Source organism: Columba livia, chromosome 10 (assembly GCF_036013475.1).
Source record: "Columba livia isolate bColLiv1 breed racing homer chromosome 10, bColLiv1.pat.W.v2, whole genome shotgun sequence".
In the NCBI taxonomy this organism is placed as follows: Eukaryota; Metazoa; Chordata; class Aves; order Columbiformes; family Columbidae; genus Columba; species Columba livia.
In genome coordinates this window covers 7,043,778-7,071,764 of record NC_088611.1, presented here as the reverse complement: position 1 = coordinate 7,071,764, position 27,987 = coordinate 7,043,778, and the positions used below count along the sequence as shown (strand labels likewise).

General features: G+C 60.2%; 4 protein-coding genes across 7 annotated transcripts; all 4 read left to right on the top strand.

The window, feature by feature from the left end:
• Positions 1–12: 12 nt before the first annotated feature.
• On the top strand, positions 13–4,938 carry NPRL2 (NPR2 like, GATOR1 complex subunit). Of its 2 annotated transcripts, XM_065075180.1 has the most exons (11): positions 13–220; positions 449–540; positions 1,013–1,181; positions 1,433–1,541; positions 1,835–1,971; positions 2,271–2,368; positions 2,457–2,493; positions 2,650–2,743; positions 2,824–2,941; positions 3,164–3,306; positions 3,571–4,938. In XM_065075180.1, exons 1-11 carry the CDS (start codon positions 149–151, stop codon positions 3,636–3,638), a joined length of 1,137 nt encoding a protein of 378 aa, XP_064931252.1. In that variant the 5' UTR covers positions 13–148; the 3' UTR covers positions 3,639–4,938. The 2 variants fall into 2 exon arrangements, with proteins under 2 accessions (XP_064931252.1, XP_064931254.1); XM_065075182.1 differs by lacking the exon at positions 13–220 and having other exon boundaries at positions 447–540; positions 1,018–1,181.
• On the top strand, positions 3,807–14,799 carry ZMYND10 (zinc finger MYND-type containing 10). The gene is made up of 12 exons (XM_065075179.1): positions 3,807–3,964; positions 4,649–4,757; positions 5,297–5,413; positions 6,559–6,612; positions 6,712–6,864; positions 8,930–9,018; positions 9,288–9,388; positions 11,043–11,215; positions 11,526–11,651; positions 13,371–13,492; positions 13,694–13,819; positions 14,518–14,799. The coding sequence occupies exons 1-12, from the start codon at positions 3,867–3,869 to the stop codon at positions 14,600–14,602; spliced, it is 1,353 nt and encodes a 450-aa protein (XP_064931251.1). The 5' UTR covers positions 3,807–3,866; the 3' UTR covers positions 14,603–14,799.
• Positions 14,800–15,881: 1,082 nt separating this feature from the next.
• Positions 15,882–21,216, top strand: RASSF1 (Ras association domain family member 1). Of its 3 annotated transcripts, none has more exons than XM_065075184.1 (6): positions 15,882–16,188; positions 17,309–17,427; positions 19,669–19,773; positions 19,866–20,160; positions 20,577–20,692; positions 20,799–21,216. In XM_065075184.1, exons 1-6 carry the CDS (start codon positions 15,933–15,935, stop codon positions 20,943–20,945), a joined length of 1,038 nt encoding a protein of 345 aa, XP_064931256.1. In that variant the 5' UTR covers positions 15,882–15,932; the 3' UTR covers positions 20,946–21,216. The 3 variants fall into 3 exon arrangements, with proteins under 3 accessions (XP_064931256.1, XP_064931257.1, XP_064931258.1); XM_065075185.1 differs by having other exon boundaries at positions 15,884–16,188; positions 17,309–17,430; XM_065075186.1 differs by lacking the exons at positions 15,882–16,188; positions 17,309–17,427 and adding an exon at positions 18,486–18,577.
• Positions 21,217–21,428: 212 nt separating this feature from the next.
• TUSC2 (tumor suppressor 2, mitochondrial calcium regulator) lies at positions 21,429–26,444 on the top strand. Its single transcript, XM_065075188.1, has 3 exons — positions 21,429–21,708; positions 21,942–22,062; positions 23,691–26,444. The coding sequence occupies exons 1-3, from the start codon at positions 21,557–21,559 to the stop codon at positions 23,754–23,756; spliced, it is 339 nt and encodes a 112-aa protein (XP_064931260.1). The 5' UTR covers positions 21,429–21,556; the 3' UTR covers positions 23,757–26,444.
• Positions 26,445–27,987: the final 1,543 nt, after the last annotated feature.

Genomic DNA, 27,987 nt, shown 5'->3' with positions numbered 1-27,987 from the left:
CAAAGAGAGGGCACGCCCCCGCCGGTGGGATGTCAGTCCCTCCGGAAGGGCGCTACGGTGGCTGCCTGGGTCCTTTCCGCATGCGCGGTGCGGGCCGCCGGCGCGCCGCTGCCGCAGCGGGGCCTGAGCGGGCCCTCCCGGGGTCGCCATGGGCGGCAGGATTGAGTGCGTGTTCTTCAGCGAGTTCCACCCCACGCTGGGGCCCAAGATCACCTACCAGGTGTGGGGGTGTCTGGGCCTAGGTCCGGAGGGGAAACGGGGACTGAAGGCACCTGCCGGGGCCGGTACCGGGGCAGGGCCTGGGGGGGCCGGGAAGCCCCTTCCCGCTGGAGGACTGGGAGTGCCCATGAGAACAGGGGAGCAGGGATGGAGGCCACTCGGGGGGGAGACGGGGCTGGGACGGGTTCGGCACCGCGTGGGGCTGGAGCGGGGCCCTCTGCCGCTGCAGGTCCCGGAGGATTTCATCTCTCGGGAGCTCTTTGACACCATCCAGGTGTACGTGATCACGAAGCCCGAGCTGCAGAACAAGCTGATCACCGTGTGAGTGTTGACAAGCCACCCATCCTTCCCCCGGGGGGAAAACCGATGTCCTCACGACTGGGAGAGTCTCTGCCAGCCGGACATGACAGTGCCGTGGTGTGACAGTGCCAGCAGCAGCTCTGGGTCACAGGGATTCCTGCCCCGTGGTCAGCAGGTTCATGCTGATGCCCACAGTTATCTGTGCAGAGGGGTTGGGTGCCCGGTTCTGTGGGTGGCTGGAGCTGCATGTGGTTCTCTGCGGGCCTCAAATCCGTGAAATTTGGACAAGTCTTTAGAGCTGTGTGGGTTTTGAAAGGAGACTGTTCTGTTCTCTCATAGGTGACTCTTTCCCCCCTTCTTTAGACTGTGTTTTGCACTCTGAGCATTTGGGGATTAAACATCAAAGTAGAGAAGCCAGAGCTGACTGGGAGCCAGCTGCAGGGCTCAGGCCTCCGTCAGGGCACAGGTGCAGGTTGTACTTGTCTCCCTGCAGAACAGCCATGGAGAAGAAGCTGATTGGCTGCCCCGTCTGTATCGAGCACAAGAAGTACAGCCGAAATGCTCTGCTCTTCAACCTGGGCTTTGTGTGCGATGCCAGAGCCAAGGCCTGTGCACTGGAGCCCATAGTGAAGAAGCTGGCTGGCTACCTCACCACTCTCGAGGTGAGGCCAGACGCAGAGCCACAGGAGGCTGCCCGCCTCACAGTCTACCCCACAGAGTCACCAGTGTCCGCATGTGTTGTGCAGCACTGGGTGTTGCTGGGGTAGCAGACAGGTTTGTGGCAAAGAGGGAATTGTGCTGGTTTTACCCACGCACCACTTGAAGTTTAAGGGAGGATGGGATCCAAGATGTGTGGTTTGTGTAGCCAGTAATCCTGCGGGGAGGAGCTGACTCGATTTTCTGCTCTCTTCAGCTGGAAAGTGGCTTCATCTCCAATGAGGAGAGTAAACAGAAGCTGGTCCCCATCATGACCATTCTGCTGGAGGAACTGAACGCCAAAGGAAAGTGCACCCTTCCCATAGGTACAGCAGCTGCATCATCCCTGGCCCTGCAGCAGGGGAGGCAGCTGGGCCATCCCCTGCCCAGTTCAGCGCTGCCTACGCTGCTCCTGGCAGCTCCCTGCCTGTCTGTGCTTGGAGCTGGAGGGTGCCTGAGCCAGCCATGCCCTGCATGCCTTGAAGGGTGGGAGGGATGAGGTTACAAGCTGCAAACACCGCCTCTGTGCAGCGCGGTGGTGTCCTGGGGCTGGGGGTCGTGAGCTCCTGAGCGAGCAGAGATTTCTGTGGGGACCGAGCGCTCCCTCTTCCCTGGCCAGATGAGTCAAACACCATCCACCTGAAGGTGATCGAGCAGCGCCCAGACCCCCCCATCGTACAGGAGTACGATGTCCCCGTCTTCACCCAAGACAAGGATGACTTCTTCAACTCCCAGTGGGACCTCACCACACAGCAGGTCCGTGTGCTTGACTGGGTACAGTGCACTTTGAATGGGATCTGTTTCCAGCCTGCCCAGAGACTGAGGGGAGTCGTGCTGTCCCAGAGATCACCACGTTAATGAGCGCAGTTCACTGCTCCCCTAGTCTTTGTGCTTGGGCTTGCATGTGACCCATTCTCCCAAAACGTGGGTTAAGTGTTGCTGGGGATGGCGTGCCCCCATCCCAGCATGCTTCAAGATGCAGGAGAGTTTCTGGGGCTTCAGGGTGATGCCTTTGGCCTCTCTCCCCTCTTAGCTCTTGCATCCTCTCCTGTTAGATCCTGCCCTACATTGATGGCTTTCGGCATGTCCAGAAGATTTCCGCAGAAGCTGACGTGGAGCTGAACTTGGTGCGCATTGCCGTGCAAAACCTGCTGTGAGTGCGGGGAAGGGGGCCTGGCCCGCCCGCAGGAGGGTGGTGGGTGCTGGCAGAGGATCTCTGACGTTTCCCTGTCCATCTGCAGGTACTATGGGGTTGTCACGCTTGTCTCCATACTCCAGGTGGGTCAGGCCATGGACCATGGGGCCACGAATGGGATTCAGGGAGCAGCTGCAGAACTGGGATGGCTGTGTAGGGGGGACAGCGGGGTTTCAAGTGGGACGGGTCTGTTTCTCAGAGCTGTGGCTGAGCAGAGCTTGTTTTCCCTTGACCTCCAGTACTCAAACGTCTACTGCACCACGCCAAAGGTCCAGGACCTGGTGGATGACAAGTGTCTCCAGGAAGAGTGTCTGTCTTACGTTACCAAACAAGGTAGGGAGATCCCAAGCTGCTGGCAGAAGCAGAGGGAGGGGAGGCTGGAGGGGAGGCTGACTGGTGACTTGTCCCTGCAGGGCACAAGCGGGCCAGCCTCAGGGACGTCTTCCAGCTGTACTGCGGGTTGAGCCCTGGCACAACGGTGCGAGACCTCATCTCCCGCTACACCCTGCAACTCCAGAGGGTGGATGAGAGGTGAGAGCCAGTGCCCTTCTGCTCATTCCCCAAGGGAACAATGACACTAGGGGTGAGGGGACTGAGTGTGGGGGAGCAAAGAGGGGAAACCCAACCCCTGTGTCTGCAGGTGGGGAAACTGAGGCAGTGGTGTGGCGTGGTGAAACCAGGACAGAGTTGTCAGAGTTGGGGTGTTTGAAGCCTCATTGTCATGGTCCAAGTCTCTTCCATCCCCATCCCCAGGAGGCTCATCCAGTTTGGCTTGATGAAGGGCCTTATCCGTCGGCTCCAGAAATACCCTGTCAAGGTTGCCCGGGATGAGCGGAGCCACCCAGCCCGGCTGTACACGGGCTGCCACAGCTACGATGAGATCTGCTGCAAGACAGGTGAGGATCTGGACTGTTCTGGGTGCCTCTGAGGGCCGGTGGTGGGCAGGGGGCTGCCAGTGTGCCCAGGGCCGTATGCTGATTTGGGGCTTTCCCTCACCCCTTTGGGAGCTTTCACACCGCAGGGAGATGAGACTCTGTGCTGGGCTCTATGCTGAACTGGGCTGCCAAGCCCATACTGCTGGGGGGAAGTTGGGGGACCCAGCCAGCCTCCTGACACTGCTGCTGGGCACCCCACTGACACCCCACTGCCTTCCCCCCCAGGCATGAGTTACAAGGAGCTGGATGAGCGCCTAGAGAACGACCCCAACATCATCGTGTGCTGGAAATGACGGCGGGGATGGCAGCCTGGGGCTGTGTGTCCCCCACGCGTCTCCGTGTGCGTCCCCACGTGTCTCTCCGGAGCCCTGCGCATCCTCCCGGCCGCCGTCGCTCCTCCGCGCCGCCAGGGGGCACCAGAAGCTTCTCCGCGCCGCCAGTGGCCCGCAGAGGCTCCTCCGCTCCGACAGGGGGCGGCAGAGCGGCCCTAGCGCTCCCGTTGCCACAGCGACGCCGCCGCCATGGCCGCCCCTGGGCCGGCGCCGCTGCTGCCCGCCGAGGCCGAGGCGCTGGTGCAAGCGCTGCGGGGCACCGAGCTGCGGGACACCGGCGGGCAGGGGTGCGGGGGGACCGGGTCTTGGCGGGGAGGGCCCCGGTCCTGCGTGTTTAGCTGGGGAGCACGAAGAAAGGGCTGTAAATTTGGGGTGTCCCTGCTGGGGCTGCATGAAGTGGGGGGAGAGGAGTGAGCCCGATTTTGGGGCCTTCCTAGAGACTCTGGGTGAGTAAGGAAAGGTCCCAGATCTGAGAGTGAGGGGGCATCCACAGAAGGTCTAGGGGAGAGAGGAGGGGCCCTGTTTTGGGGGTGACCCCAGAGGGTAGGATGGAGGGAGAGTAGGAACCCCAATTGTGGAGCCGTCCTGGAAGGTCTGGGAGAGAGAGGAGGGTCCATGTGGGGTGGGGAGGCAAGGAAGAGTCTAGACCTGGGATGTCCCTAGAGGACCTATGGGGTAGGGGTGTGGAGAAGCGGACCACCAGTTTTGGGGTGTCCCCAGTGGGGTGTCTTGTGGTGAATGTTGCTATGGGGGTTGGGGCTGCCACAGTTGGAGCTGCTGCTCCAGGGAGCACGGGCTCAGGGGACAGTGTGGTGTTTGCGGGTGCCTGGTGGGCTTGCGGCATTTCCTGGAAATGGGGGCACTAGGAGCAGGTTTTCCTGGATGAGGGAGCCCCTCCAGGAGCACAGCAGAGCCCCAGAGCTAGTGGCCAGAGGTCTCTGGCACTGATGTCCTTGCTGGCTGCCCTGCAGATGGCTTCGGCAGCACGAGTGCATAGAGAAGCTCAACATGCACGCCATTCTGAGCGCTTCTGCGGGTCAGGAGCAGCTCCTCATTGAGCTGCTGGTCAGCTATGGCAAGGTGAGGCTCCTTAGGTGCAGTAGTGAGCCCTGTGCCAGGCCTTCAGCCTTGAGCCAGGCTTGTCGTGTGGACAATGTGCAATTTTGGAATAAAATTATGAAGGATCTGCTGTATCACTGGCAAAGACTTTGGTGGTTTGCCAGTGTTGCTTTTTTAAAAAAATTAAAGGTCAAACTGGAAATTTTGCTTGCTGGTTTCTGGTTCCTCTCTGGAGGCTGTGGTCTCTTCAGTGTGCCAGCCCTCTGGTTGCAGATCTGTGCACCATGCCGGAGGTGTCCCAGCCACAGAACGTACCAGGCTGTAGCGGGATGTGTGGTGCCCTGGCCCTGCTCAGCTCCTCAGGGTCATCTTCCCCCTTTGCAGCTCCAAGAGCTCTCTGTTGAAAAGCTGTTGATTTCTGAGCAGTGCGAATACAGACTGTGTGCCCCAAGGCCACTGTCCTTCAGGCAACTCCAAAATCTGAGCAGCAGCAAGAAAACTGGTTCCCACTCTGGCACTGGTGTGAACAGCTTCGCTCCCCCCATCCTTTCCCTATCTAGATTCCTGTTCTCATTGGGGAACTGATCTCCGTGGAGATCTGGAAGCACAAGATCTTTCCTGTGCTGTGCCGGCTGGAGGACTTCAAGCCAAGAAGTACCTTCCCCATCTATGTGGTGGTGAGTAGAAGGGGAAGTGGAAACAAGCCTGGATATTTGGTGGGTACTGTTACACTTAAAAATAAATCTCACCCAGAAGATCTTAGAACTGGGGATTTATATCTCACCAGGCTGAGAAACTGATGGACAGTGTGACAAGGTGTGAAATGCCTGGTTTCCCAAAGCCATGAGCAACAAGCCCGTGTCCTTGTCCCCAGGAGGGACAGGGACCTGCTCCCAGAGGACCTCAACTCCACAGAGGGTTGCACTCCTGCCTAATCCTGCACAGGGCCTTGCTGGAGCTCTTGGATGTGGGAAAAGCCTCCCCTGGAGGTGGATGTGTTCCTTGTTTGCAGCTCCCAGTGTCCCAGTGCCACCCTTGCTTCCAGAGCAGCAACACCCTGTGATATTTGTCCCCCAAGCACTGTTTTTCTCTGCCATCTCTATAACCAGAGGGATCTCCAAGCTTACATGTCTCTGGGTTAAGGAAAATGTAGCTTTATCTTAATGAACTTCTGGAAGCAGTGGTCTCTTGAGCGATTCTTGGTAAGGGAACGATCTTGGGAACTTGGCTTGCCTGTGGAGCAGTGCAGCCTTTGACCTAAGGGAAATCTGCCTGAGGTTTGGAAGTTTTAGCCTATTTTCAGTCTGGGTGACACCTTGCTAGGGCAAGGTGGTGTCTTCCCTGGACAGCCATTTGTCTGCCGCATCACCTTGAGGCAGTTATCTTGTGCTTCCCTGCCTCGGAAGAAGGCTGTCTGCCGCCGTCCCAGGGGCTGTGAGCAGTGCAGCCGTGCAGGGCGCTGTCCTCTCTGAGGCAGTGGCTCTGTGCCAGCGCTGGGGGCTGCAGCTTGCCCAAGGGCTACGGTTGTACTGTCACTGTAGTGCAGAGACAGAGCCCTGAAGAGCCCTGCCTGCTGGGAAGCGTGGTTCTCCATCAGCATGTTGTAGTGTCATGGGCATATTAATATAAATATTAATATGTACTATGTGAACTGGAGCTGTTTTAAAGATTACATTGCTTGTATTTGGCTCTTTAACTTGTGTATGGCCACAACTATACAAGCAGCTTCTTAGAAGAGCCCTTTTCCCAGTCCCATTGCCTGTGTCCTCGGTGCTGGTGACCACTCTGCTGTTACTTCACTCTTGCCATTTTCCTCCCGTAGCTGCATCATGAAGCTTCCATCATTAACCTCTTGGAGACGGTGTTTTTTTACAAGGTAAGAGGCAGGTTCCTCTTTCTTCGGTGTAAAGCCCCTTGGGGTGGGAAGCCATGGCTGTGAGGCCTGTCCCTTTGTGAAATTCTTGTTGTTGTGAAGGAAATCTGCGAGTCAGCAGGGGACAGCATTCTGGATTTAATTGATTATTGCCACCGAAAACTGACCCTGCTGGCAGCTCGGAGCGCCAATGGACAGATAGTGACCCTGGTGGAGCTTCATCCTGAGGATCTGCCCAACCCCTCGTCCATGCAGGTGAGGAGAAAGTCCTGTAGCTCCCTGGGGACATGTGTGATGAAGGATGGGGGCTGCCTGAAGAGGCACAGGGGGCCATTCTCTGGGAGAGCCCTTTGGCTGGAGACCCAGCACCTCCTGCCCATCTCGGAGGGCATCTGGTGCTGGTGGTTGTCCACACCAGCAGCTCGGCTGGGTCAGCAGCTGCAACTGCCTCCCTCCAGCCGGCAGCCGCTCTCTTGTCCTCACCTGTGACAGTGCCAGCCTGAGGCTGCCTGCAGGACATGGTCTGAGCGGGGGGACACTGGAAAGTTGCCAGTTACACGAACTATTCAGTACAGGGGTTTGGCTATTTGCTGTTGCTCTTAGAAGCTGTATGCGTATGTCTCCCCAGAGCTTGTGAAACCACCTTAGTTCAGGCTGCAGCTGGAGCCAGCCAGGGTTAACCATAAGAGGAATCCCTCCCTGAACCAATGTATAACACGACTAGGAATTATCTCAATGTGTTTCCCACCTCCTTGGATCTCTGAGAAATACCTCCTCTCTGTGCTGGTCGGGATCAGCCTGTAGCTGTTCCCAGTCTGGTGTTTCAGGGCTGTCACATGCACCTTCCCAGTGTGGGAGCACTCTTTGCTTCTGCAGCTTTGCTTCTCAGCACCTTGAATTTTCTCCTTAAACTGCACACATCTCGAGGAGTGTCTGGAGAAGCAGGGTTAAAGTGACAGCCTGCAAGCCTGGCCTTACCTCCCCACATTGCCTCCATCCTTTGGCGTGGTGCCCCAGCACGTGCTTCTCTTCCAGAAAAGGAAGGAAGTGGAGGGCTCCAGAGCACAATAGAGATGTTTTCCAGGAAATGTTTTCCCAGCTGGGGAAGGGAAGGAGGTGTCTGTTAATACTTTGACATAGCTCAAGTTTTAAAAAAAGCCAACTTTTTTGGACCAATGGGGTTCTAAAAAGCGCTCGTCTCCCAAGCAGCCTGGTTTCCTCTGATTCATTCCAGCCCCTCCTGACTCTACATACAATAACCCCCTAGGAAAAAGCTGTTCCTGCTCTCTCCTGTCCTGTGGAGCCTGTTGTCCTTTGTGACTGTGTATGGTGGTAACCCCTTCAGCAGGACCTGTTCTACTGTCCCCCACAAGCACAGGCAAAAGATGGCCCCTGGCTGAAGGCAGCAGAGATTAGGTCTGGATACCCAGAGGAGCTGTAGGAAACAGCCTTGCTGGGGGAGTTTGGAGAGGGAGGCGGTGGGGGGGAAGATCCCAGGCAGATTTCTGAATAGCATGTGGGGCACCAGCTCGAGGAGCACAGGGCTTACCGCAGGAATTTGGAAGGGAACTGTTGCAGTGGCGCTTTACAGGAATACGAGTTGCTGAGGTCAGCGCTGATGTGAGCTGCTGAGTGCCTGGGAGTGGGGAGGTGAAGTTCTGCCCAGGCCGGCGAAAAGGATTTGGCACCTCTCGGCCTCAGAAGAGGCTGAGTCAGAGGGTGGTCAAGCTGTTGGCCTGAGCGTGTGGGGCACGAATGGGGTCTCCATGCTGCCTGGGAGGGGAGGAGGGCGGGTGGCTGGAGAGTGTGGCGTAGCTGCAAGCTGGGATAACCACAGGCAGATATTGTAGCGGGAGGCAAGCTGGAGGAGAGGCAGACCCTGGAGGCATGGGTGTAGAACTGCAGCTGTTCCAGGGCCAAATTTCTCCCTCCTCCTCTGGTTCCTCTACTGATGATGCAGTTTCCCCCTCCCTGAGCCTTCCATGTCTCTACAGCATTGTGGGTCACAAGATGATCCCAGAAGGGGAGTGAGGAGCAGTCTGGGACTGGCCTCTCGCAGGGGGTGTCCCTGTCCAGGGGTGCTGCTGCTGGTGGCCACCCATGAGCTGTTAGGGGCAGGGAGATGAGAGACAAGCAACAATGGGCTGCAAGCACTTCTGTGGCTGCCCTGGCACAGTCGAGATGAGAAGCAGGGTTGGTTTTGCAGGGCTCTGGTTTCCTCCCCAGTCTGCCGTAACCGACATGCAGCCAACAGGCTGCCCCCCTGCAGCTCCCAGGAAATGGGGCCTGGAATCCTGAGGCTGCACATGTACCTCTACAGGAGCTGCAGCAGCAGGCGGAGACGATGGAGTTTGAGATTTCCCTGAAAGCCCTGTCCGTGCTGCGGTTCATCACCGATCAGGTGGAGAGGTAGGTACCCAGGACCAGCAGAGGACACATGCTGAGCTCTCTGAGATTCCTGCGGGTGCCTGGACCCCTCTCAGCAGCTGGCTGTCTGTAGTGGCAGTGGCACTGTGCCCCGGGGGGCAAACACAGCAGCACTTCACCCTGCTCCGTGGTACTAGTGGGAACCCAGATAATTTTTTTTTCCTGCCTCTCCCAGTTGCTTCAGGGAGCGTTTGTATCTGTTCTGGCATTTGTCTGCCCGCACCAGTTCATCCTTTCTGTCATATCTCCAGTCTGCCCCTGAGCGCGCTGACGCGGATACTGAACACCCACAATCTGCCCTGCCTCCTTGTCGAGCTGGTGGAACATTGCCCCTGGAGCTGCCGCCAAGCAGGTATGGGTCATGCCCCACGGCACCCGTGGTGCTGTGGTGGGATGCTGGGACCTGCAGCCACCGACAAATCTGCTACAGGAGCCCTTGCAGAAATCTGCTCCCCCTCAACTCGCCTTTCTGGCCCCCTCTCCAGTGCTCCCTGCCTGAAGCTGTTCTGCTTGAAGGCAGCTGCCACACAGCTGGGCTGGGGACCCGGCAGCACTCCCGAAAGCTGATCCTCCCCAGGGCTGTATCTCTCCTGGACTGATTATGGCCAGGACAGGAGCAGGAGCATAAGCATGTCTGCCAGCCCCACCTGCTCCTCTGAGGAGCCCTGTCCTGGATGCAGAAAGACCAGCATGCCAGCCCCAGCCTGTCTGCACCTTTCTGGGACAGTGTTCAGAGCTGGCAGCAGACGTGGAGTAGACTCTTCTCACAGTGACAACTAATGATATGACAAAGGGCAATTGGTGCAAACTTGAACACAGGAGGTTTCACTTGAATATGAGAAGAAACTTCTCAGTGAGGGTGACAGACACTGGAACAGGCTGCCCAGGGAGGTTGTGGAGTCTCCTTCTCTGGAGACATTCAAACCCGCCTGGACACCTTCCTGTGTAACCTCATCTGGGTGTTCCTGCTCTGGCAGGGGGATTGCACTGGATGAGCTTTCAAGGTCTCTTCCAATCCCTGACATTCTTTGATTCTGTGGGCTCTCCCAGGCAGCAAGGCAAGTGCCGTAAAGCTGCTGGTTGCTGAGCTTCACTCTTGCCAAATGCCTCTGATCAGGTTGTGCCCATGGGCTGCCACCTGCACCATCAGCCCTGCCTCCTGCACCTCTGGGGCCAGGCGTACCCTCCCAAGACTCCCAACTTCCACACTGCCTGCTGCTGAGCAGTGCTGGGGCACAGCTGGGGCGTGGGAACCCACGTTCCCCTCCCCAGTCCGGCACCAGGGGTCACAACGCGGGCAGGGGAGGAAGAGATGCTGGGAAACACGTGGCTCTGCGCCTGCCGAGAGGAGCCCAGCTGGATGTGGGAGCTTTCCTCCTTCCTCCGGCCAGGAAACATATCCCTTCTCTCTGCCTGTGCACTGGGGGTGTCAGAGCGAGCTTTGATCCAGGGCCCCGAGGGAGGGACTGGAAAGAAACATGAGTGCAAAGGCATTTCCAGGCTGGGCAGATGCAGGGTTACATCCCACTCCACCCTCAGAGCAGCACAGTAGCTCCTGGAGCTTGTTTCATCACTTCTGTTATGTTCATGTTACTTCTGGCTTTCACTGGCAGAAGAACCTTCAGAAGGTCAGATATTGGCCGTGCTGGTACCCCAAAATGTGTCTCTCCAGACACCGTTGCTGCAGCATGGGCTCCCCCACCATTTACCAGGGCTCTACATTCCTGGCCAAGTACAAAGGGATACATGACAGGGATCTTTCCATTCCTGCCACAGCCCAATTGTTTTAATACATATTCTTTATGCTTTTAATGCTAATATATTGTCTCAGTACGAAGAATGCTGCTAAGGCTGCTACACGAAGCAAAGGGGTGGGGAAACTGAGGCAGGCAGAAGCAGAAGGCCAGAGTGAGGAAGAGAGCACAGGCCAGCATCCTAACCTCTGGGCTCTCTTCCTTCGGGCAGCACTGTCTCTCTCCGGAACCGTGTGTTTTTCTATTCTTCAGGCAAAATCAAGAAGTTTGAGAATGGCACATGGCACGTGGTACCCCCTGAAGACCAGGTGAAGATGACCAAACTTGATGGGCAGGTGTGGCTTGCTCTCCTCAACCTCCTGCTCAGCCCCGAATGCCAGCGCAAGTACCACTTCAATGGCTTCAACAAGAGCCAGCTCCTCAAGGTAGGACCCTACATCACGAAGGCTGTGGGTCCTGCAGCACAGAGTAGGACCTTGTGAGCATTTGGCACCTATGGGCATCCCTCCCTCTCCTTGCTGTGGGCTCTCAGCAGCCAGCGGTGGGAGCGCAGTGGGGTCTGTCACTGTGCCAGTAGCAGCAAAGCTTGTGTTTGCCAGTGTACCTCATGGGAGCCCCATGAGTCATCCTGCCAATGCCCCACACATCCTGCTCTTGCCATGCTGCTTCCCCTGCTCTGGCTCCCTTGTCTTCACCCCTCTCCGTTCACTCTTCTCTTCCCCTCCATGGCCACAGCTTCGTGCATTCCTGACGGACATCCTTATTGACCAGCTGCCCAACCTTGTGGAGATGCAGAGATTTCTGAGCCACCTTGCAGTGACAGAGCCGGCTCCCCCTAAAAAGGATCTCATCCTGGAGCAGGTATCCTGTGGCTCTTTCCCCATCTCTCCAGCTGTTCTGCTTTGAGTGTAATAGCTCCCTACCCCCTTTGCCTCCCACCAAGCTCAGCTCTGGAGAGGTGGTACCCTGGTAAAGCAGCCAAGCACTCATTTCACGGTTACACCCTTATTGCCAGCAAAATTGTCCATGGATGACATGAGATCCTTGTCCTGCTGCAGCACTGGCTGAGCACTTGCAACTAAAGGCATAAGTGCTGGGTTATAAACAACTCTCCAGATTGCATAGAGTCCCTGAGGTGGTGGCTGCATGGGACAGAGACAACCCCTGGCTTGTTTTGACAATTAACTCTTTTTTTAACATTTATCAATGTTTTCCTGCTGAATTCTGGACTCCCCAGTAATGAGTCCTCATTACAGCCCTGGCCTGGGGGTGCTTGGCACACTGCCTATGGAGGAAGGCCAAGGTCTGGTGGCAGAGGCCAGAGCCAAACTGATCCCAGCTGGGGCTCAGGAGCTGGGCCCTGAGGGTCTTCAAACAGCATAGGGTCCTTGTGGTTTTTAATCTATGGGGTAGTAATGGCTGGAGCAGTGTTTCTATTAACTTCTTGTGAGCTGAGGGGAGAAACTGCCTGTGGGCAGATGTGCAAAGAGGCAGCTGAGGGGAGAGCAGAGGTTCTTCCCAACACTAGAGCTGCAGAGGCTCCATGCCACGGAGTAGATGGGCAGATTGGGCAGCGGCCACTTATGCTGTGGGGAGGGGGACCAGGCTCTCCTCGGCATAGCTGACCCCATGGCCCCAGAGGAGGGTGATGTGTCCTGGCTGGTGCTGGCTGCGACTGGGGGCACAGCCTATGCCCAGTGCTGGGGCTGGCGGCGGCTGCAGACCAGCAAGGCGAGCAGCTGGGGACGGCAACAGGACAGAGGTGGTTATGGATTCACTCCGTGTCCCTTGACTGCCAGCATGTTGGTGGGGCAGGGACAGGCAGCTGCCATGCCGGGCACCTCATCCAGCCCTTGCCCAGGCTGCTTCCCTTCTCCTGAGCTCTGCTTTTGTGATGGTGCTGCTCCCGCCTCCGCCAAGGGCTGGGGCTGAGCCTGGCGGGTGGGCAGGAGAGCCAGCGGGAAGCACACACGTGGGCTCCCTGCTCCGCTCAAAAAGCGGTGAACTCACTCTCTGTCACCGAGCCAAGCTCTGAAAAGGCCTTTTTCCATTTGGCTGCTCCCAGAGCGGCCTCCTTCCCTTCCAGGCCTGGCTATTTTTACTCTGCTGGAGAAGGCAGAGCTGTTTGAAGCAGCATCATCCTCTCCAGAGCCTGAACTCCTTGCGCCACTTTTGGCTGGAGCTTTCCCTTTCGTGCTGGCCAGCTCTTCCCTGGGTGTTCTTCTTCGGGGAAGTGACGAGTGGAAAAAATCTGCTCAGGCAAACGGCTCTGGAGCATGGGGTTCATGCTGCTGTCGGCATGCAGAGCGCCGAGATCCCAGGGCTTTCTGTTCACTAGCCCCGGCCTCGGGGCTGGACTCTCACCCCCAGCCGGACTCCGTGGTTTTACCTTGTTTCACCTGAACGCTCATTGTCAAGTGGATCCATCCCCTCCATGTACCCAAAAGCACACCCTCACTCCCTGTGTCTTCACCTCGTGCCCAGGGCTGGCTGAACCCCCATTCCTCAAATGCCTCTGTACCACGGCATGTTCAGTCTGGCTGTGCGCACCCCTTACTCCTGCTTTGCCTCTCCAACCAGGTTCCTGTCATCCGCGACCACATCCTCAAGAACAACGCAGGGAAGTGGGAGGCCATCGCCAAGCACCAGGTGAAGCACATCTTCAGCCCCACCGAGGAGGAGCTGAAGCTCCAGGCACGCAGGTGAGGCCCTGGCACACACACATGGGATGCCCAGTGGAGACAGTATTCCATTAGCAGGGGCTGGAGCTCAGCACTGGGAGGACAGAGGAGTCTGTGGTACTGGCTGGGGCTGCCCCATCAGTGGCAGGGCGCAGTGGGGACAACTCGACGCTTATCGGCTGTTCACAGTGAGCAGCCTCACCCTATTTCTGCCCATCACAGGTGGGCACAGACCTACAGCCTGGACATGATGGAGGCTCTCGCCCCTGACAAGCCCCGATGCAGGGTGTGTGGTGTGGAGGCAGCCAAGCGGTGCTCTCGCTGCCGGAACGAGTGGTACTGCACGCGGTAAGAAAGCTCTGCCACCCCCCGTGTCCCCTGCAGCACCCTGGTGTCCCCTGCTGCCTTTCGGTGCCCCTGCTCCCCAGAGCACCACACATCTCACTGGAGGACGCTGTGAAAGGGCTAAGGGAGGCCAAGGGTCCCACTGCTGGCTCTCCATTTGCCATGTACCTTTCCAAATCTAACGGTGGGGCTGATGTGCTGGGACATTGGTGGAGGAGATACTGGTGAGTGCTGTGTTGCTGCTGTCAAGTGCTGAGCTGCCTGTGCCCACAACACCAGCAGCCATGGGTTGGGTTTCCCGTGGTGACACTGTCTCCCTCCCCTGCATCTTAATGGGGCAGGAGAGGGGAAAAAATTGCCTGTGGCTCTGTGGGTGCAGGTGACAGGCTGGTATGCGGCAGCTGGGACAGTGGCAGTAAATTAAATAATCTCTGCTGCTAAACCATCTGGCAAGGTCTGGTTAGAGCCGTGTCTTTAAACCCTCTTAACCCCAGAACTGGAGGCCACATCCGTTTCTCTGTTGGGCTGATACTCAGCCATGCCCAATCCACCCCAGTGCCAGGAGGAGTGCGCTGATGGGGTTTGTCCTTGTCACTGCTTAGCTCCTGGGGCTGGACGTGGCCCTGCCCTGTCCCTGCTTGAGCTGTGGGCACCCTGCATTGTGTGGCAGGTCCCCTGAGCAATGGTGCTCCCCTCTGCAGGGCGTGCCAGGTCCAGCACTGGCAGAAGCACAAGGCTGCTTGCAACCTGATGGCCGGGACGCTGGGGAGAGTGGGCAGCCTGTAAGAGAAGCAGTGACTGGCATCTGACCCACGGGTTGCCCAGGCAGAGGTTTCCCCTGTGTGCAGCCCAGTGAGGGCAGAGAAGCCAGCAAAGCCCCTTCTGCCTCCTCCCAGCCCTGGGCAGCACTGCCCAGACTCTGCCTCCCCTCTCCCACCTCCCCACCACACAGCCTTCTTCAATAAACCTTTTCTGTATTCCAATGCTGCTCAGGTCCTGCCTTTTTGTCCTAGCTAAAGATGCTGAACTGTAAACCACTCCTACCCCTTCCTTGCACCCAGGGACAGGGGTGTGTGTCCATTTTTTCCCTCTGCAACAACAGAAATCCCAGAAAACCCAAAAAAAGAGTTGATACCCTTGTGGTTACCAGAAGGGACAAGCCCTCTGCAGCTGAGGCACATGACCCAGGGGAAGGAAGGGCTGAGACGGCCTCTGTGCTCTCTCTTATCTTTTGGCTGCTGTCAGAGTGGTGGGGGGAGGCAGAGGATGTGGTTAGCAAGAGCACCTCACTGTAGGAAAGCAAATTAGTTTCTTGAGGGTTCGTGATCTGCCGTCTTGCAGGGACAAGTGCCCCCACCTCCTCTCAGTTGATGTGACGTGAGCACCAAGGACTTAGCCCCCTGCCCACCACCATCTATCTGCAGGGTTTACATCTCCGCTGAGCCCTGGGCTGCCTCCCCACCTCTCCCTGGACAGCAGCTACTGCTGAAGGGCTGTATCCCTGGTCTGAGCACAGCTGGAAAAGGTTGATGGTGCATCTCCTCTTCTGATAGGGTGTCTGAGACCCCTTCACCCTCCAAAACAGGTTTTGTACCCGCACTGCTGCTGCAGGAGCCACGACAGCAAGCAGGAAACCATTTCAATCCAGCTGCAGCTCTGGCTGAGCAGTCCTGAGGAGTTTACTCTGAGCCCAGGCTGCTCAGCTGGGGCTGCAGCCAGATCGAGCATAGAGGCTCTCCAAGGGGGCTTTGGCTGCTTGTCACCCGCTGCCAGAGGTTCCCCCAGGCCCCTTCCCCGCTGGGAAACTGAGGCACGGAGTGAGGCTTGCCACGGTCCTGGGAGAAGTGGCAGAACAAGCAGGGCAGCTGGAGCAGGGCCCCTGCTTCCACAGCAGCGGCTCCGGGAGCCTCATCCCCGCCTCTAGCCCGCCCCACCGGGCTTGCCGGGACCGGGGGCAGTGGTCGGGACCCCGGGGCGCTGCGCGGCTCGCCCCCGCTTCTGCCTCAGTTTCCCCCGCGGTGTCCGGACGGGGCGGCCCCTCCCGGTCCCCGCCCCGGCCCCATCCCCGGTGCCGGCCCCCGCCCCGCCGCCGCGCAGCGCCCGCGGCCGCCGGGCCATGGAGCTCATCGAGCTGCGGGAGCTGCAGCCGGAGCCGCGGCTGGGCCGGGGCCGCCTGGAGCGGACCAACGCCTTGCGCATCAGCCCGGCCCGCCGGCTCGGCCCCGGCTCCGGGGCGCACCCCGACCCGCGGCTGACGGCGGCACCGGGCGCCGGGCACCGCTTCGAGCCGCGACGCCGCGGGCTCCACACCTGGTGCGACCTCTGCGGGGACTTCGTCTGGGGCGGCGGCAGGAAGAGCCTCCAGTGCCGCCGTGAGTACTGCGCCGCGCCCCGGGCCTCCCCACACCGGGCACCCCCACCGGGCAATGGGCGTCTCGCCACCGGGCACTGTGCGACGAGGCACACACAGTGTCCCGGCATTGGGAGCCGCCACCGGCCATCCCAGTACCGAACACCCCCACCAGACATCCTGCCACCGGGCACGGGCCTCCCGCCACCAAGCACCCACACCAGGCATCCTGCCATGAGGCATAGGATGTCCCGGCACCAACCACCCCCACCAGGCATTGGCATCCCCTTACTGGGCACCCCCAACAAGCACCGGGCATCCTGATAGTGGGCACCCCAACCATGCACCAGCTGTCCTGGTACTAGGCACCCTTATAGAGCAGCGGGCATCCTGGTACTGGGCACCTGCATTGGGCACAGGCATCTTGGTACCAGTTACCATCACCAGGCATCCCAGTACCGGGCACACACACTGGGTACTGGGCATCCCAACACTGGGCTCCCTCTACTGGGTACTGGGCACACATGGTGCGCTGGACATCCCAGAGCCAGTCATCTGCACTGGGCACAAGCATCCTGGCATTGGGCATGGGCATCCTGGCACCAGGCGCTCACAGCAGGCACTGAGCATCTCAGTACTGGACACCCACACTGGGCATGGGCATCTCAGTACTGATTACCCCCACCAGACACCAGGCACCCCGGTACTGGGCAGCCTCACTGGGCACTGGGCATCTCCATACCAGGCACCTCCACTGGACACCCCGATACTGGTCATTCCACCACCACTGCCCAGCCCAGGCAGGGAGCATGGGCACCATGGTACTGGCCAGCCACTTGGCATAGCACAGCGTGGGCAGGCAGCTGGCACCAGGCATGGTGGCATCCCAGGCACTCAGGTACCAGTACCAGTGGTGGTGCAGGCAAGGGCACCGGTGCTGGCACCACACACCAGCCCTTGCCCCAGCAGGCGCCGGTATCCTCCCTGGCACAGCCACCAATCCTGGCACCTGGAGCCAGGCCCCAGTGGTTATATGGCCCCAGAGGGAACCCAGCATGGAGCACTCTGAAATACCACCAGCCTGATTTGGGGTGCCAAGGGATGGGTGGCCCTGCTGACCCCCATCCTGTTCCCGTCCCCAGACTGTAGCTTCACCTGCCACTATCGGTGCCGGGCCCTGGTGCGGCTGGACTGCAGCGGCCCCCCGGGCAGCGGCGACGAGAACGATGGCACGGAGCAGGCACTGGAGAAGGACACCAACGTGGTAGGGCCTGGCCTGTGTCTGCGAGGGAGAGTGGGGGTGGGGGTCGGCCGATGCGGGGTCTGCCTGGGTTGGGGGGTGGCCATGCCGGGCTGTGCCACACTGTGCTGTGTAAGGCCATGTTGTGTCACGGCTGGCTGTACCACGCCATGCTGTGCCAAGCTATGCCGTGCTGGGCTGTGCCAAGCCTTGCTGGGCAGTGCTGTGTCAGGATGTGCCATGACAGACTGCACTAAGCCATGCTGTGCTATGCTGGGCTGTGTTGAGCTGGGCTGGGTGATGCTCTGCTTTGCCACGCCGTGCCGTGCCGAGCGGTGCTAGGGTAGCCTGTGCTGCGTCTGCTGTGCCACGCCGGGCTGTGCCGTTCCGTGCCATTCCAAGCCATGCTGAGTCGGGCCGGGGCACAGGCGGGTCTGGGCGGGCGGCGTCGGGCGCGAATGAAATCACCGCCGGAAGCGGGACCACGCCGCGCCGCCCCCGGCCCGCGTCAGCCCCACGGCCGGGGCGGGGCCGGGACGGGGACCGCGCTGAGCCGAGACCGCGACAGCACCGCGATCGGCACCGGGCTGAGCCGAGCCGGGACAGGGCTGCGATAGGGACCGGGCTGAGCTGAGCCGAGCCGAGCCGGGACAGGACCGCGATAGGGACCGGGCTGAGCCGAGCCGGAACAAGGACCGGGACCGCGATAGGGACCGGGCGGAGCTGAGCCGGGACAAGGACTGGGACTGTGCTGAGCCGAGCCAAGATAGGGACCGACACCGGGCAAAGCCGAGCCGGGCCAAGGACCGGGTTGAGCCGAGCCGGGAGCGGGGCCGGGAGCGGGCTGAGCCGAGCCGGGAGCGGACTGAGCCGGGCCCCAGCCCGCGGGCCGGCCGGGCTGGCGCGGGGCCGGGTGTGCCCGTGTGCCCGCGGGGCCGCGGGGCGGGCGGGTCGGGCTGTGGCCGCCGCCGCCGCCGCGTCCGTGCCCGGGGCGGGGGGCGGCGGGGCCGGGCGCTGCGGCGCGGCACTGGCGCTGCGGCGGGGCGGCGCGGGGGGCACGGGGGGCAGCACGGCCAGCAGCGGCTACTGCAGCCAGGAGGACTCCGACTCCGAGCCCGAGCTCTTCTACACCGCCCGCACCTCCCTCGGCCGCCGCCCGCGGCGCCGCCAGGTCGGTTCCCCGGCCGCCAGCCGTGACCTCATGGGGGACGGGATGACGTCACCGGGGAGTGCACCCCCCCCCGGGGCAGGGTGCTGGGGGGCAGCGAGGGTGAGCTTGGTGTGGAGCCAGCTGTCATCCCGTCGTGGGCAAACTATGAGGCGTGGGCAGTCCTGTCTTGGAGATGGGGATGGCACTGCTGTGGGGCAAGTGCAAGTGTGGCCATCCTGTGGGGCAGGGTGGCCCTGTCCAGTTGGACATGGTGCTGTGGGGTGAACGAGGCACAGTGGGGTGAGCAGGGCTTTGGCACCCGGCATAGCAGCCCAACGGCTTCCCGGGGCTGCAGCTGCTCCAGAGGGGGTGGACAGTGCTTTGGTGGTGCCGGGGTGAGCGCTCTTCGGGCAGCCTCACAGCTGTGGGAACCCCAGCAGCATCTGGCAGAGCCTGCATGCCATGAGGTGGCTGTTGGGGCCGGGTGCTTCCCAGCCCCACGGCACTGTGGGAACACGCGCAGCTCCGCAGCACCGTGTAAATACTCATTAGTGTGTGCTGGCAGCGGGGACACCGAGCCAGGACGCCTGGGTCCCCACTGTGCAGGGCTGGCACTTTGAAGTGCGGTTCCAGTGGCATGGGCAGGCTGCACCCCCAGCCTGGACCTGCCGTCCTACCCTGAATCCTGGGGCGTCCCCACGGGCACCCAGCCTGCCGCACCGCCCTGGTGCCAGGCTGGCAGCTGCCGGCACTCTGCCTCAGGGACTCCTCTCTGATCTGGGGTGCTGGGAGGGGACACCCGGCCCCCAGATGTCTTTGCAACAAGTTCACCTATCCCTGTGGCCCAGGGGATGGAGTTGAGGATGAGGGCTGGGAAGGTGGCTGGTGGCAGTGCTGGTGTCCCTGGAGCAGGGCTGGGGCTGTGATGAGCTCAGCTGTGCTTCCCCGGCATGGCCCCACTAAGCGCCAGCTGGGCTGATGCAACCCCGCGCAACCGCCCGCCTGTGCGTCAGCTGGTGTTTTGGGGAGGGCTGGGGACAGTGGGACGCTGGGGCGGGCACAGCAGTCCCCCCCCAGCCACAGTGCTGCTCAGCCCAGCCACTGTCGTGCAGGATGAGCCCAGCGAATGGGAGAAGACAGAGCTGGACCAGGCGCAGGTGGAGCAGCGGATCAAGGAGTACAACAGCCAGATCAACAGCAACCTCTTCATGAGCCTGGTATGGGGCCAGCGTGGGGCTGGAGGGGATCACAGTGCCCTGCCCTGGTCCCACTCACCCACACTATTCCCCCCCACCCTGGTGTCTCCCAGAACAAGGACGGCTCCTACACCGGCTTCATCAAGGTGCAGCTGAAGCTGGTGCGCCCCGTCTCAGTGCCGGCCACCAAGCGGGTCCCCTCCCTGCAGGCGGGGCGGTCGGGGCCGCGCACCCAGGGGGTGAAGCGCCGCACGTCCTTCTACCTGCCCAAGGGGACCATCAAGCACCTGCACATCTTCTCACACACCCGCGCCAGCGAGGTCATCGACGCCCTCCTCCGCAAGTTCACCGTCATCGACAACCCCCGCAAGTTCGCCCTCTTTGAGAGGTCCGAGAAGGATGAGCAAGGTAGTGCCCTGGGGTGGCCCTGTCTCCGTAGCAGTGGCTGTGTCCCTGTGGTGGCAGCTTCCCCTGGGCAGCGGTGACCCCATGGTGGTGATGTCCCGAGGGTGGTGGTGTCCCCCACAGTGGTAGTGTCCTCCCTTGCAGTGGTGTCCCCGTAGTGGCAGCTTCCCCTGGGCAGCAGTATCCCCATGGGGACAGCATTCCTGCAGCTGTGATATCTGCCTTGGCAGTGTCCCCTGTGGCTTTGAGCGTGTCCCCTGTGGCAGTGGTGTCCCCCATGGTGATGATATCCCCGTAGTGGCAGCATCCTCATGGTGGCAGCATCCCTCTAGCAGCAGTGTCCCCTGTGGCAGTGGTGTCCCCGCAGTGGCAGTGTCCCTGTGGGGATGTCCCCCTGTGATGGGTGGCTGCCGTTGCAGTGTACCTGCGGAAGCTGGCCGATGAGGAGCAGCCTTTGCGGCTGCGGCTGCTGGCCGGTCCCAGTGAGAAGGTGCTGAGCTTCGTCCTGAAGGAGAACGAGACTGGGGAGGTGAATGTAAGTACAGGGATGGGGAGGGGGCAGGCACCCACACCCCCCAGGGGACGTGGCTGAGGTGGGGGGAACCACGTCCCTGTTGTGATGGTAGCCCACATGCCCGCAGTGGGATGCCTTCACGCTGCCGGAGCTGCACAACTTCCTGCGCATCCTGCAGCGGGAGGAGGAGGAGCACGTGCGCCAGCTGCGGCACCGTTACGCCCGCTGCCGCCAGAAGATGCAGGAGGCGCTGGCCACGCTCACGCCGGGGTGACCGCGCCGCCCACGCCAGTGAGCAGCCAGCACGCCAGGACCCACACCTGCGGGCGGGTGGGGCACTGAGGAGGGGGGTGGAGAGGGGCACCCCGGGACCCACTGGGCTGTTGCAGCCCCCATGGGGCTGGCCCAGGGAGTGAGTGGCCCCATGGGGAATTAAGTGTTCCCAGGGAGTGTGAGTGTCCCCAGGGGAGTGGATGTCTTCAGGGGAGCAAGTGTTGCTGGGGGAAGCAGGGCGTTGAGCACTAATAAAGGCATTTGGGTGACGAGGTCTGGCTTGTGGTGTGTCCGTGGCCCGAGGAGCGGAACAGGATGGGGTGGGAAGGGCCACGAGGAGCCGCCGTGCCTTTGGGCCGTGGGTCCCGGCACATGGTATTAGGCGGCGACGGGGCTCGAACCCCGGGTGTTGGGGTTCCCGCCAGGCGGGGAGGAGCATACGCCCCGCGCCGGTCTCACGTGATGCAGGCACTTCCGCCCTCCGGGGTCACGTGGGGGGCCATCGCGGGCGCCGGAAGTGTCGCCGCGCCGCACGCAGGGAGGCGCTCGGTCGGGGCGGCTCCGGGCCGCTTCCTCCGCCCCGGCCCCGCTCCCGCCGCCCCCGCCGCTGCCATGGGCGCCAGCGGCTCCAAGTCGCGGGGGCTGTGGCCCTTCGCCTCCCCGGCGGCGGGCGGCGGCGGCGCCGAGGGCTCCGGCGGGCAGCAGGCCCTGGCCCGGGCGCGGGCCGCGCGCGCCGCCACCCCCTTCGTGTTCACACGGCGCGGGTGAGAGGGCGGGGGCGGGGGTGGAGGCTCCGCCGCGGTATCAGGCCGGGAATGCCCGAGCAGCGGCCCCGGCGGGGCGGGGGGACGGGCCCTGGCCTTCCGGGGGGCGGGGAAGCTGCCCCCGGCAGCGGGTGGTCCTGCCGGCTCGGAGGGCCGGGGGTGCCCCGCTCCGCCCGGGGAGCGGCTGCTGTCGGCAGGCTCTGGCCTACCTGCCTCCCCTTTCCTCCCGGTAGCTCCATGTACTATGATGAGGATGGAGATCTCGCCCACGAGTTCTATGAGGAGACAATCGTTACCAAGAATGGGAGGAAGCGCGCCAAGCTGAAGAGGATCCACAAGAACCTGATACCTCAGGTAGGGTGTGGGAAAGTGAGTGCCAAAGCACCATGGTGACAGCTGAAGCCCTGGCTTTGTGGGAGCTCCTGCGTGTGGGCCTTCTCCCTCGGGGCATCTCCTTGCCAGGAAGGCGAAGGTTTTCTGCTCACCATCAACCTCTGCCTCAGGGCTGTGACCCGTCTCTGTCCTGGCTCATACCCATGTCACTGAGTGAGGCTGTGGCAGGAAAGAGAGCGCTAGTGACATTCTCCAGTCGCCCTTTCCAGAGAGAAGAGTTGTCCCAGCCCTTTAGAGCTGCTAGGCTGGGGAGGATTGCTCAGCTGGATGTGTGTTATGGGTTGCAGAGTGCTAAGCAGCCCTGCACAGCCATAGCGTCCCATCACTGACCACCTTCCCCAAGGTGTGGGGTGCTGTGCTTGCTCAGCCAGTGTCACATTGTTGCAGAGAGCCAGGCCCTGGCTTCAGGAGCAGCTGCCAATGCCCATCACCTGCTGACATGAGAACACATGTGCCCCCAGGCCACTCGATAGTGACACTGGTGTTGACAGCTGTGCATTTCACATCTCTGTGCAAAAGTCTTCTCTTAAAATGAGCATGTGGGGTGAAGTTGCGCAGGGGCTGGGACACCAGTTGAGAGTCTTGGTGCAGGAGAAGGACAGCCTGTGTGTAGGGAAGTTTCTGGGGGCATAAATGAAGAAAAGGGAGGATCAAACCAGGGTTGGAGAGAGACCCTGCAGGAGCCTTTCCTAAGTAAGCAGACAGGCAGGGCTCTAGTGAGCACCTGGGGTGAGTTGTTGATGTTCTCTGAGGGGTGAGCAGCCCCCGGCAGGGTGGGACCCCTCTGAGCACTGTGCAGGCCTTTGTGGCGGGGAAGGATTCAGTGCTGCTCCCCAGGCTGGTGTTCTCACAGGGGCAGGTTTGAGCTGTCGGACTGTCTCCTGGCCCTCCCAGATGTCGGTTGAAACTCACTCTGTTGGAAGTCTCAGCTGAGCTGGAGAGAGCAGATATGGGCACTAAATAGCCCTTCACTAGCCCAGGTTTTTCTCTGGCTCTGTGAGCACAGGCCCAGCCCCAAGCCCCTGTTCCACCCCCAGCCCCCCCCCACCAGCAGGTCCCCTTGGAGCTGCTGTAACAGGAGAAGGCTTGGACAGAGCATGGGAAAGCTGCCTGTAGCTGGCGTGGAGGGAGCATGCATTCAGCAGCCTCCCCTCTGGATAGAAAGCTGCTTTTCTTGTGTGCCAGCTGCCCTGGCTGCTTGCTCTCAGAGAGCTCTTTTCATTCTTTTAAATCCTGTGAATGAAAGGTGCCAGATGAAAAGCCCAGACGGCAAATATCTGCCAGTCACGCACCAGCTGCTGCACGGGCAGTGCCTGGCAGAGCAGCTCCCTCCTTTCTCGCGCTGCTGAGCTCCAGTCCCGCCGTGTGTGGCAGCCAGGCATGCTTCCCTCTGCTCTCCAGGGACAAGTTCGAAGGACAAAGTGCTGTTGCTTTGCGTGCTGCTGTTCAGGCGTACCTGGTGACACAGTGGCTTTATGGACTCCTGTTCTTCACGGGGCGCATTGTCCTTTGTCATACGAGGGGACTTGCAGGGCTTGGGGTTGTTGTTTGGTGGTCTCCTCTGCTCATGTCTCTGACTCTTCTTTCAGGGCATTGTGAAACTAGAGCACCCTCGCATTCACGTGGATTTCCCAGTGATCATCTGTGAGGTGTGAGGCGCCAGACGTTGCTGCTTGTGGGTGGGAGGCCCTGCCCCACCAGCCCCAGTCGTATTCCCGCCCAAGGAGGACTCTGGGCGTGCAGCGGGGACGGCGGCTCTCCCCTTGCCCGGAGGTGAGGCAGGACGGAGCAGACCAGGCTGGGCCTGGCTAGTGCTCCTTGCAGGAGATGGGTGACCTTGTGCAGCGACTGCTTAAAAACATCCTCGCTTGAGTCAGAAGACTAAAATACTTATTGTAGCCTCTAGCTGATGTTTGATGGGTAACTGGAACTGCAAATGAGCTGCTGTGATTGAGCTGTTAAAGAGAGAGCGAGCCTGCACTTCTCACCAGAGGAAATCCCCGCTTCTCAGGTATGCGGCCCAAGGAGAGCCAGGGCATGGTACCACGCTGCCCAGGGCCCCGAGACCCCTGGGGCCCTGTGGTTTGATGGCCAGTGGTGGGGTGTGTTGCTTGACACGGGTGTTACGTGATGCTCCCTGGGGCAGGTCTGTTGATGGAGGATGAAGGCTGAGAAGGGCGGGTTTGAAGCACATTCACCTGGCTGCTGCGCTCCCCGGGAAAGGGGACGGGGATCAGATGCCGCTATCTTGAACCTCAGTCCCTTCCCCCTGTACGTTTCCCTGCTTATGGTGGCTCTGGGGAGTTTGGCTTCACTGCTGCCTGCAGCCCCTCTGCCTGCAGGAGATCTCTGTGGTCTGTGGCTGCTGCTGGTGGCAGCGAGGTCCCCAGCTCTGCAGTGGACTCACCTCCCCCATTAGCAAGCTGGTTCCTGCCGAGCACTGCCCCTCACCCGCTGCGGGGCTGGGCTGCTGGGCAAGGCGCCTCACCCCCGTCCTCACCCCCTGCTCTCGTCCTGAACTTACCTCCCGGTGGGGTGGGCCTTGACAGAGCCGAACAGGAAGGAAATAATCTCTTCCTTCCCTGTCCCCCAAAAACAATCGGTCGGTGTGCCTGCCCTGGTTTGGAAATCTCCCTGGCGATGTGAACTACAGTTCCTCCCGCGTCCCAGCTGGCAGCAGGAGGAAAAACGTGATGCACTTTAAAGGGAGGCTTTCTGCTCAGTCTCTGAAGGTCCTGCTCTTTTCTCCTCTTTCCTCCTGCTTGAGAAGGTTGAGGTTGCTGTGGCAGCACCAAAAACCTCTCACCCTTGCGCACGGACCCCGGGCTCTCGAGCCAGCTGCTGCAGGGTCGGGGAAAGGCCTGCCCCATGCTGCCCTGCCCTGGCGCTAGGAGCCACTGCCGCCCTGCTTGGCTGCCTTGGGGTGGGTGGGTGGCAGAGGACCGGCCATGGGGCAGCAGGCACAGCTTTATCCTGGGTCAGAGCCTGCTCCCTGCAGCAGCCAGCTCGGCTTTCCTCCTCTTTCGTCCCAGAACTTATTTACTTTCTAAGCACTTCAGACGTTCGCTACCTCGATTTTTAATTTAAGCCGCTGGTACTTGGCCGCCAGCCCTGTCGGCGTCTCTGTTGGATGTATCCATCCCCACGCCCACTGAGAGCTGCCCGGGCGTGGGGCCACATTCCCAGCTCCGGGGAGATAACAGCGGCGTGGCTGTTGCTGTCTTCCTGTCACCACCTCTTCCCTCCATATCCCCCCACCCGCTGTTCCCATTGACCGGAGCAAGCACGGAAGGCAAAGCATGGAGGGCGAAGTGGGTGTGCTGGCTGCTGCCAGGCAGGGAAGCAGAGCTCTGTTGGGGAGCTCATCTACACTGTGATGCTGGGCACTTCTTTTGACATCTTTTGTTCTCCTGCTTTCTTGAAAGAGTCTTGTCTTAACCCAGTACCCCACTGAAGTGTTTCTTGTTCGCACCACCTGCTCTTGAGTTTCTCCCGGTCCGGATCTCACTGGGAAGGGCATCCCTAGGGCTCTGGAGAAGAGCAGGAGCTGCTGTCTCCAGCAAGAGGAGATAAAGCTGTGGCTGGGCTGTCTGAGGGTGCAGGCAGCTGCACAGAACCCACCTCGGGTACAGGGGAAGGCAGAGAAGGAGTGGGGATGGGGCTGGTGCTGTTTGCCTGCCCTGATAGGAGCCCCTTGCCTGGATACCGGCCAAAAACTGGCTGAGAAGGCAGGGCCTGAGCCCCAGGCGGGGCAGAAACTGAGACAGGCTTAGCGAGGATGCTTTTGTCCTCCCTGGCAGGCTGCCCACCCTTCCCCCAGGGTGTCAAACATGCTTCCCCCAAAAAAACACTCCTTCTCCCACCCCACCGTGTCACCGGAGTGGCAGCAACCCTTCCCAGGCTGCCAACAAGCTGCGTCCTGCCCCACTTCTTCCCAGGCTGGTCCCCCGAGCTGCCAGCCCCCCCGGGCACCCTCCCCTCCGCCAGCCTCCAGCCCTCCTGTGGCAGTAGGGCCTTGGGAGCAGCTGGAGTGATCTTAAAAATGTGAAGGTCGCTGTAAATAGTATCTGTGTCCACTGTGGTGTTGGAGCAAGAAAAAAAAGGGAAGTTTTCCTTTCAGTTCTTTTTTTTTTTCTTTTTTACGATTTCTGTGCAACGTTGTGCTTTCCCATGTGGATGTGTAGCCGAACCGTACTCACCAACACTAGGCTCCTTGCTCCTTTAGTGTGTGGGTAGGACCTGTGGGTTTGGGAAACATACACTATTTATGGTCCTTCCTCTGCTTCCCAGTGCATCTGTCCACCTTTGTTAAATTTCAATAAAATTATTTGTAGACCCTGCAAGTCCAAGAGCTGTCTTGATGTTGGTGAGCCAAGGGGAGCTGGGCTTTGACATGCCAGTCTGCTTGCCACCTTTGAGCCGCTTGTTTTTCCAGGAGGGTGATGTTCGTGCATGTGTGACTGAGCTGGTGGTGAAGGAGCGAAGTTGGGGTTGCTTCCACGTGCTCCAGTTTCCCACATGGTGCTGACAGGCATTGGTAGCTTTGTTGGGCCATGATGCTGCTCATAATTGCCTTGACACTCTTTAAATATATAACTAAAGTGTGTTTATGTAAATATATGTAATTTTCTTGTTCAGCTCAGGGCTGGACCTCAGGCACCTCTTCCTTCTGCATGTGGAAGGAGGTCTGCAGGGAGCCAGGAGGCAGCAAGGGTGTTGCAGGCAGCCCAGCTCCAGCCAGCCTCTTCCCATCTCTCTGCCCAAGCCCTGCATTGGGATGGATCTGCCTGTCTGCTCCTTCGTCACCTGCCCTGCCAAATCAGTGCCTCATTAATCACTGGGGTCTGACGACTTTCTTGAACCTGGCGTGACCCCGTGCTGGGATGCTGCCCATTCCCCGAGCAGTGCAGGCTGTCCATGGGGTGAGCGTGATCTCATTTTATGCCCTGCATCCTGCCCCCGGCAGCCCTGCAAATGTTTTCCCGTGGCCACCACCACCTCTCATCATTTCCTCTGTGCAAGCTGGATTGGAAACAAGCCGCTGATGAAAGCTATAATGAGAGTGAGCAATGTGGTGTGTCCTGCCAGCGCTTTGGTTTATGGGGGACAAGGCTCTAGGACTTTAGCCCATTGATCTATAGGAGCCCCAGCCCCTGAAAGGACAGATCATGGTGACCTCAAGGGGGACTGGTTGGCTGTGAAGGCATTAATGACGTTAAACAAGGTGGTGGCTGTGGCTCGCCAGCCCCATGACCAGCTTCATGTCCACTGGAGCCACCCCAGTCTCTCTCCTGCTGCCTGTGAGGCCGGGCTGTGCCTGCATCCCCCAGTCTGGGGCAGAAGCAGGTGCCCACCTCCCCTCCTGGCCCCGCGGTCGTTCTGTCCCCAATTTGAGCTCCTCTTGCACCTTGCCCAGACCTGTTCAGCACGAGTAAATATGACTAACACCCTGTTATCCAGCACCTGTGAGGGATTCACAGCCACCCAGCTGCCCATGTGGCCACCTCGACTGCTTGGCTCACCCCAGCTGCTGTCCAGCTCTACTGCCCTGTGCCCCTCTCCACTCTTGTGCCCAGCTGAGAACAGCTTAAGGTCATCTCATGCTCAGCGGGGCGAGACGAGAGAGAGGAGGCTGAATACGTCCAGCTGCCCCCTCCCAAAATGCAGGGTATTCCCAGGGGGAAGGGAGGAAGGAAACTGAGGCATGTGATGTCAAGTCCTCACAGGGGGACAGTGGTGAGAAGCTACGTTGTGCTGAGGACTTTCAGCCCTCCCAGCAGCAGAGCTGTGACCCCTCCAGCCACCCCACAAGCGGCAGCGCCAGTAACCTTTGGCGCGTGAGATTGCGGAGGATGGAAAATTTTAGGCATTTCTGCTGCTGGCGAA

Bases quoted from the DNA above. Each gene is read 5' to 3' on its own strand.
- RASSF1 (XM_065075185.1), top strand. From the start codon at position 15,933: ATGGAGCTCATCGAGCTGCGGGAGCTGCAGCCGGAGCCGCGGCTGGGC. The intron at 20,161-20,576 runs GTAGTGCCCTGG...CTGCCGTTGCAG, and splicing joins GTCCGAGAAGGATGAGCAAG to TGTACCTGCGGAAGCTGGCC. The intron at 20,693-20,798 runs GTAAGTACAGGG...ACATGCCCGCAG, and splicing joins ACGAGACTGGGGAGGTGAAT to TGGGATGCCTTCACGCTGCC.
- TUSC2 (XM_065075188.1), top strand. From the start codon at position 21,557: ATGGGCGCCAGCGGCTCCAAGTCGCGGGGGCTGTGGCCCTTCGCCTCC. The intron at 21,709-21,941 runs GTGAGAGGGCGG...TCCTCCCGGTAG, and splicing joins TTCGTGTTCACACGGCGCGG to CTCCATGTACTATGATGAGG. The intron at 22,063-23,690 runs GTAGGGTGTGGG...CTCTTCTTTCAG, and splicing joins ACAAGAACCTGATACCTCAG to GGCATTGTGAAACTAGAGCA.
- NPRL2 (XM_065075180.1), top strand. From the start codon at position 149: ATGGGCGGCAGGATTGAGTGCGTGTTCTTCAGCGAGTTCCACCCCACG. The intron at 2,744-2,823 runs GTAGGGAGATCC...TTGTCCCTGCAG, and splicing joins GTCTTACGTTACCAAACAAG to GGCACAAGCGGGCCAGCCTC. The intron at 2,942-3,163 runs GTGAGAGCCAGT...CCCCATCCCCAG, and splicing joins CTCCAGAGGGTGGATGAGAG to GAGGCTCATCCAGTTTGGCT.
- ZMYND10 (XM_065075179.1), top strand. From the start codon at position 3,867: ATGGCCGCCCCTGGGCCGGCGCCGCTGCTGCCCGCCGAGGCCGAGGCG. The intron at 4,758-5,296 runs GTGAGGCTCCTT...TTCCCTATCTAG, and splicing joins TGCTGGTCAGCTATGGCAAG to ATTCCTGTTCTCATTGGGGA. The intron at 13,820-14,517 runs GTAAGAAAGCTC...TCCCCTCTGCAG, and splicing joins AACGAGTGGTACTGCACGCG to GGCGTGCCAGGTCCAGCACT.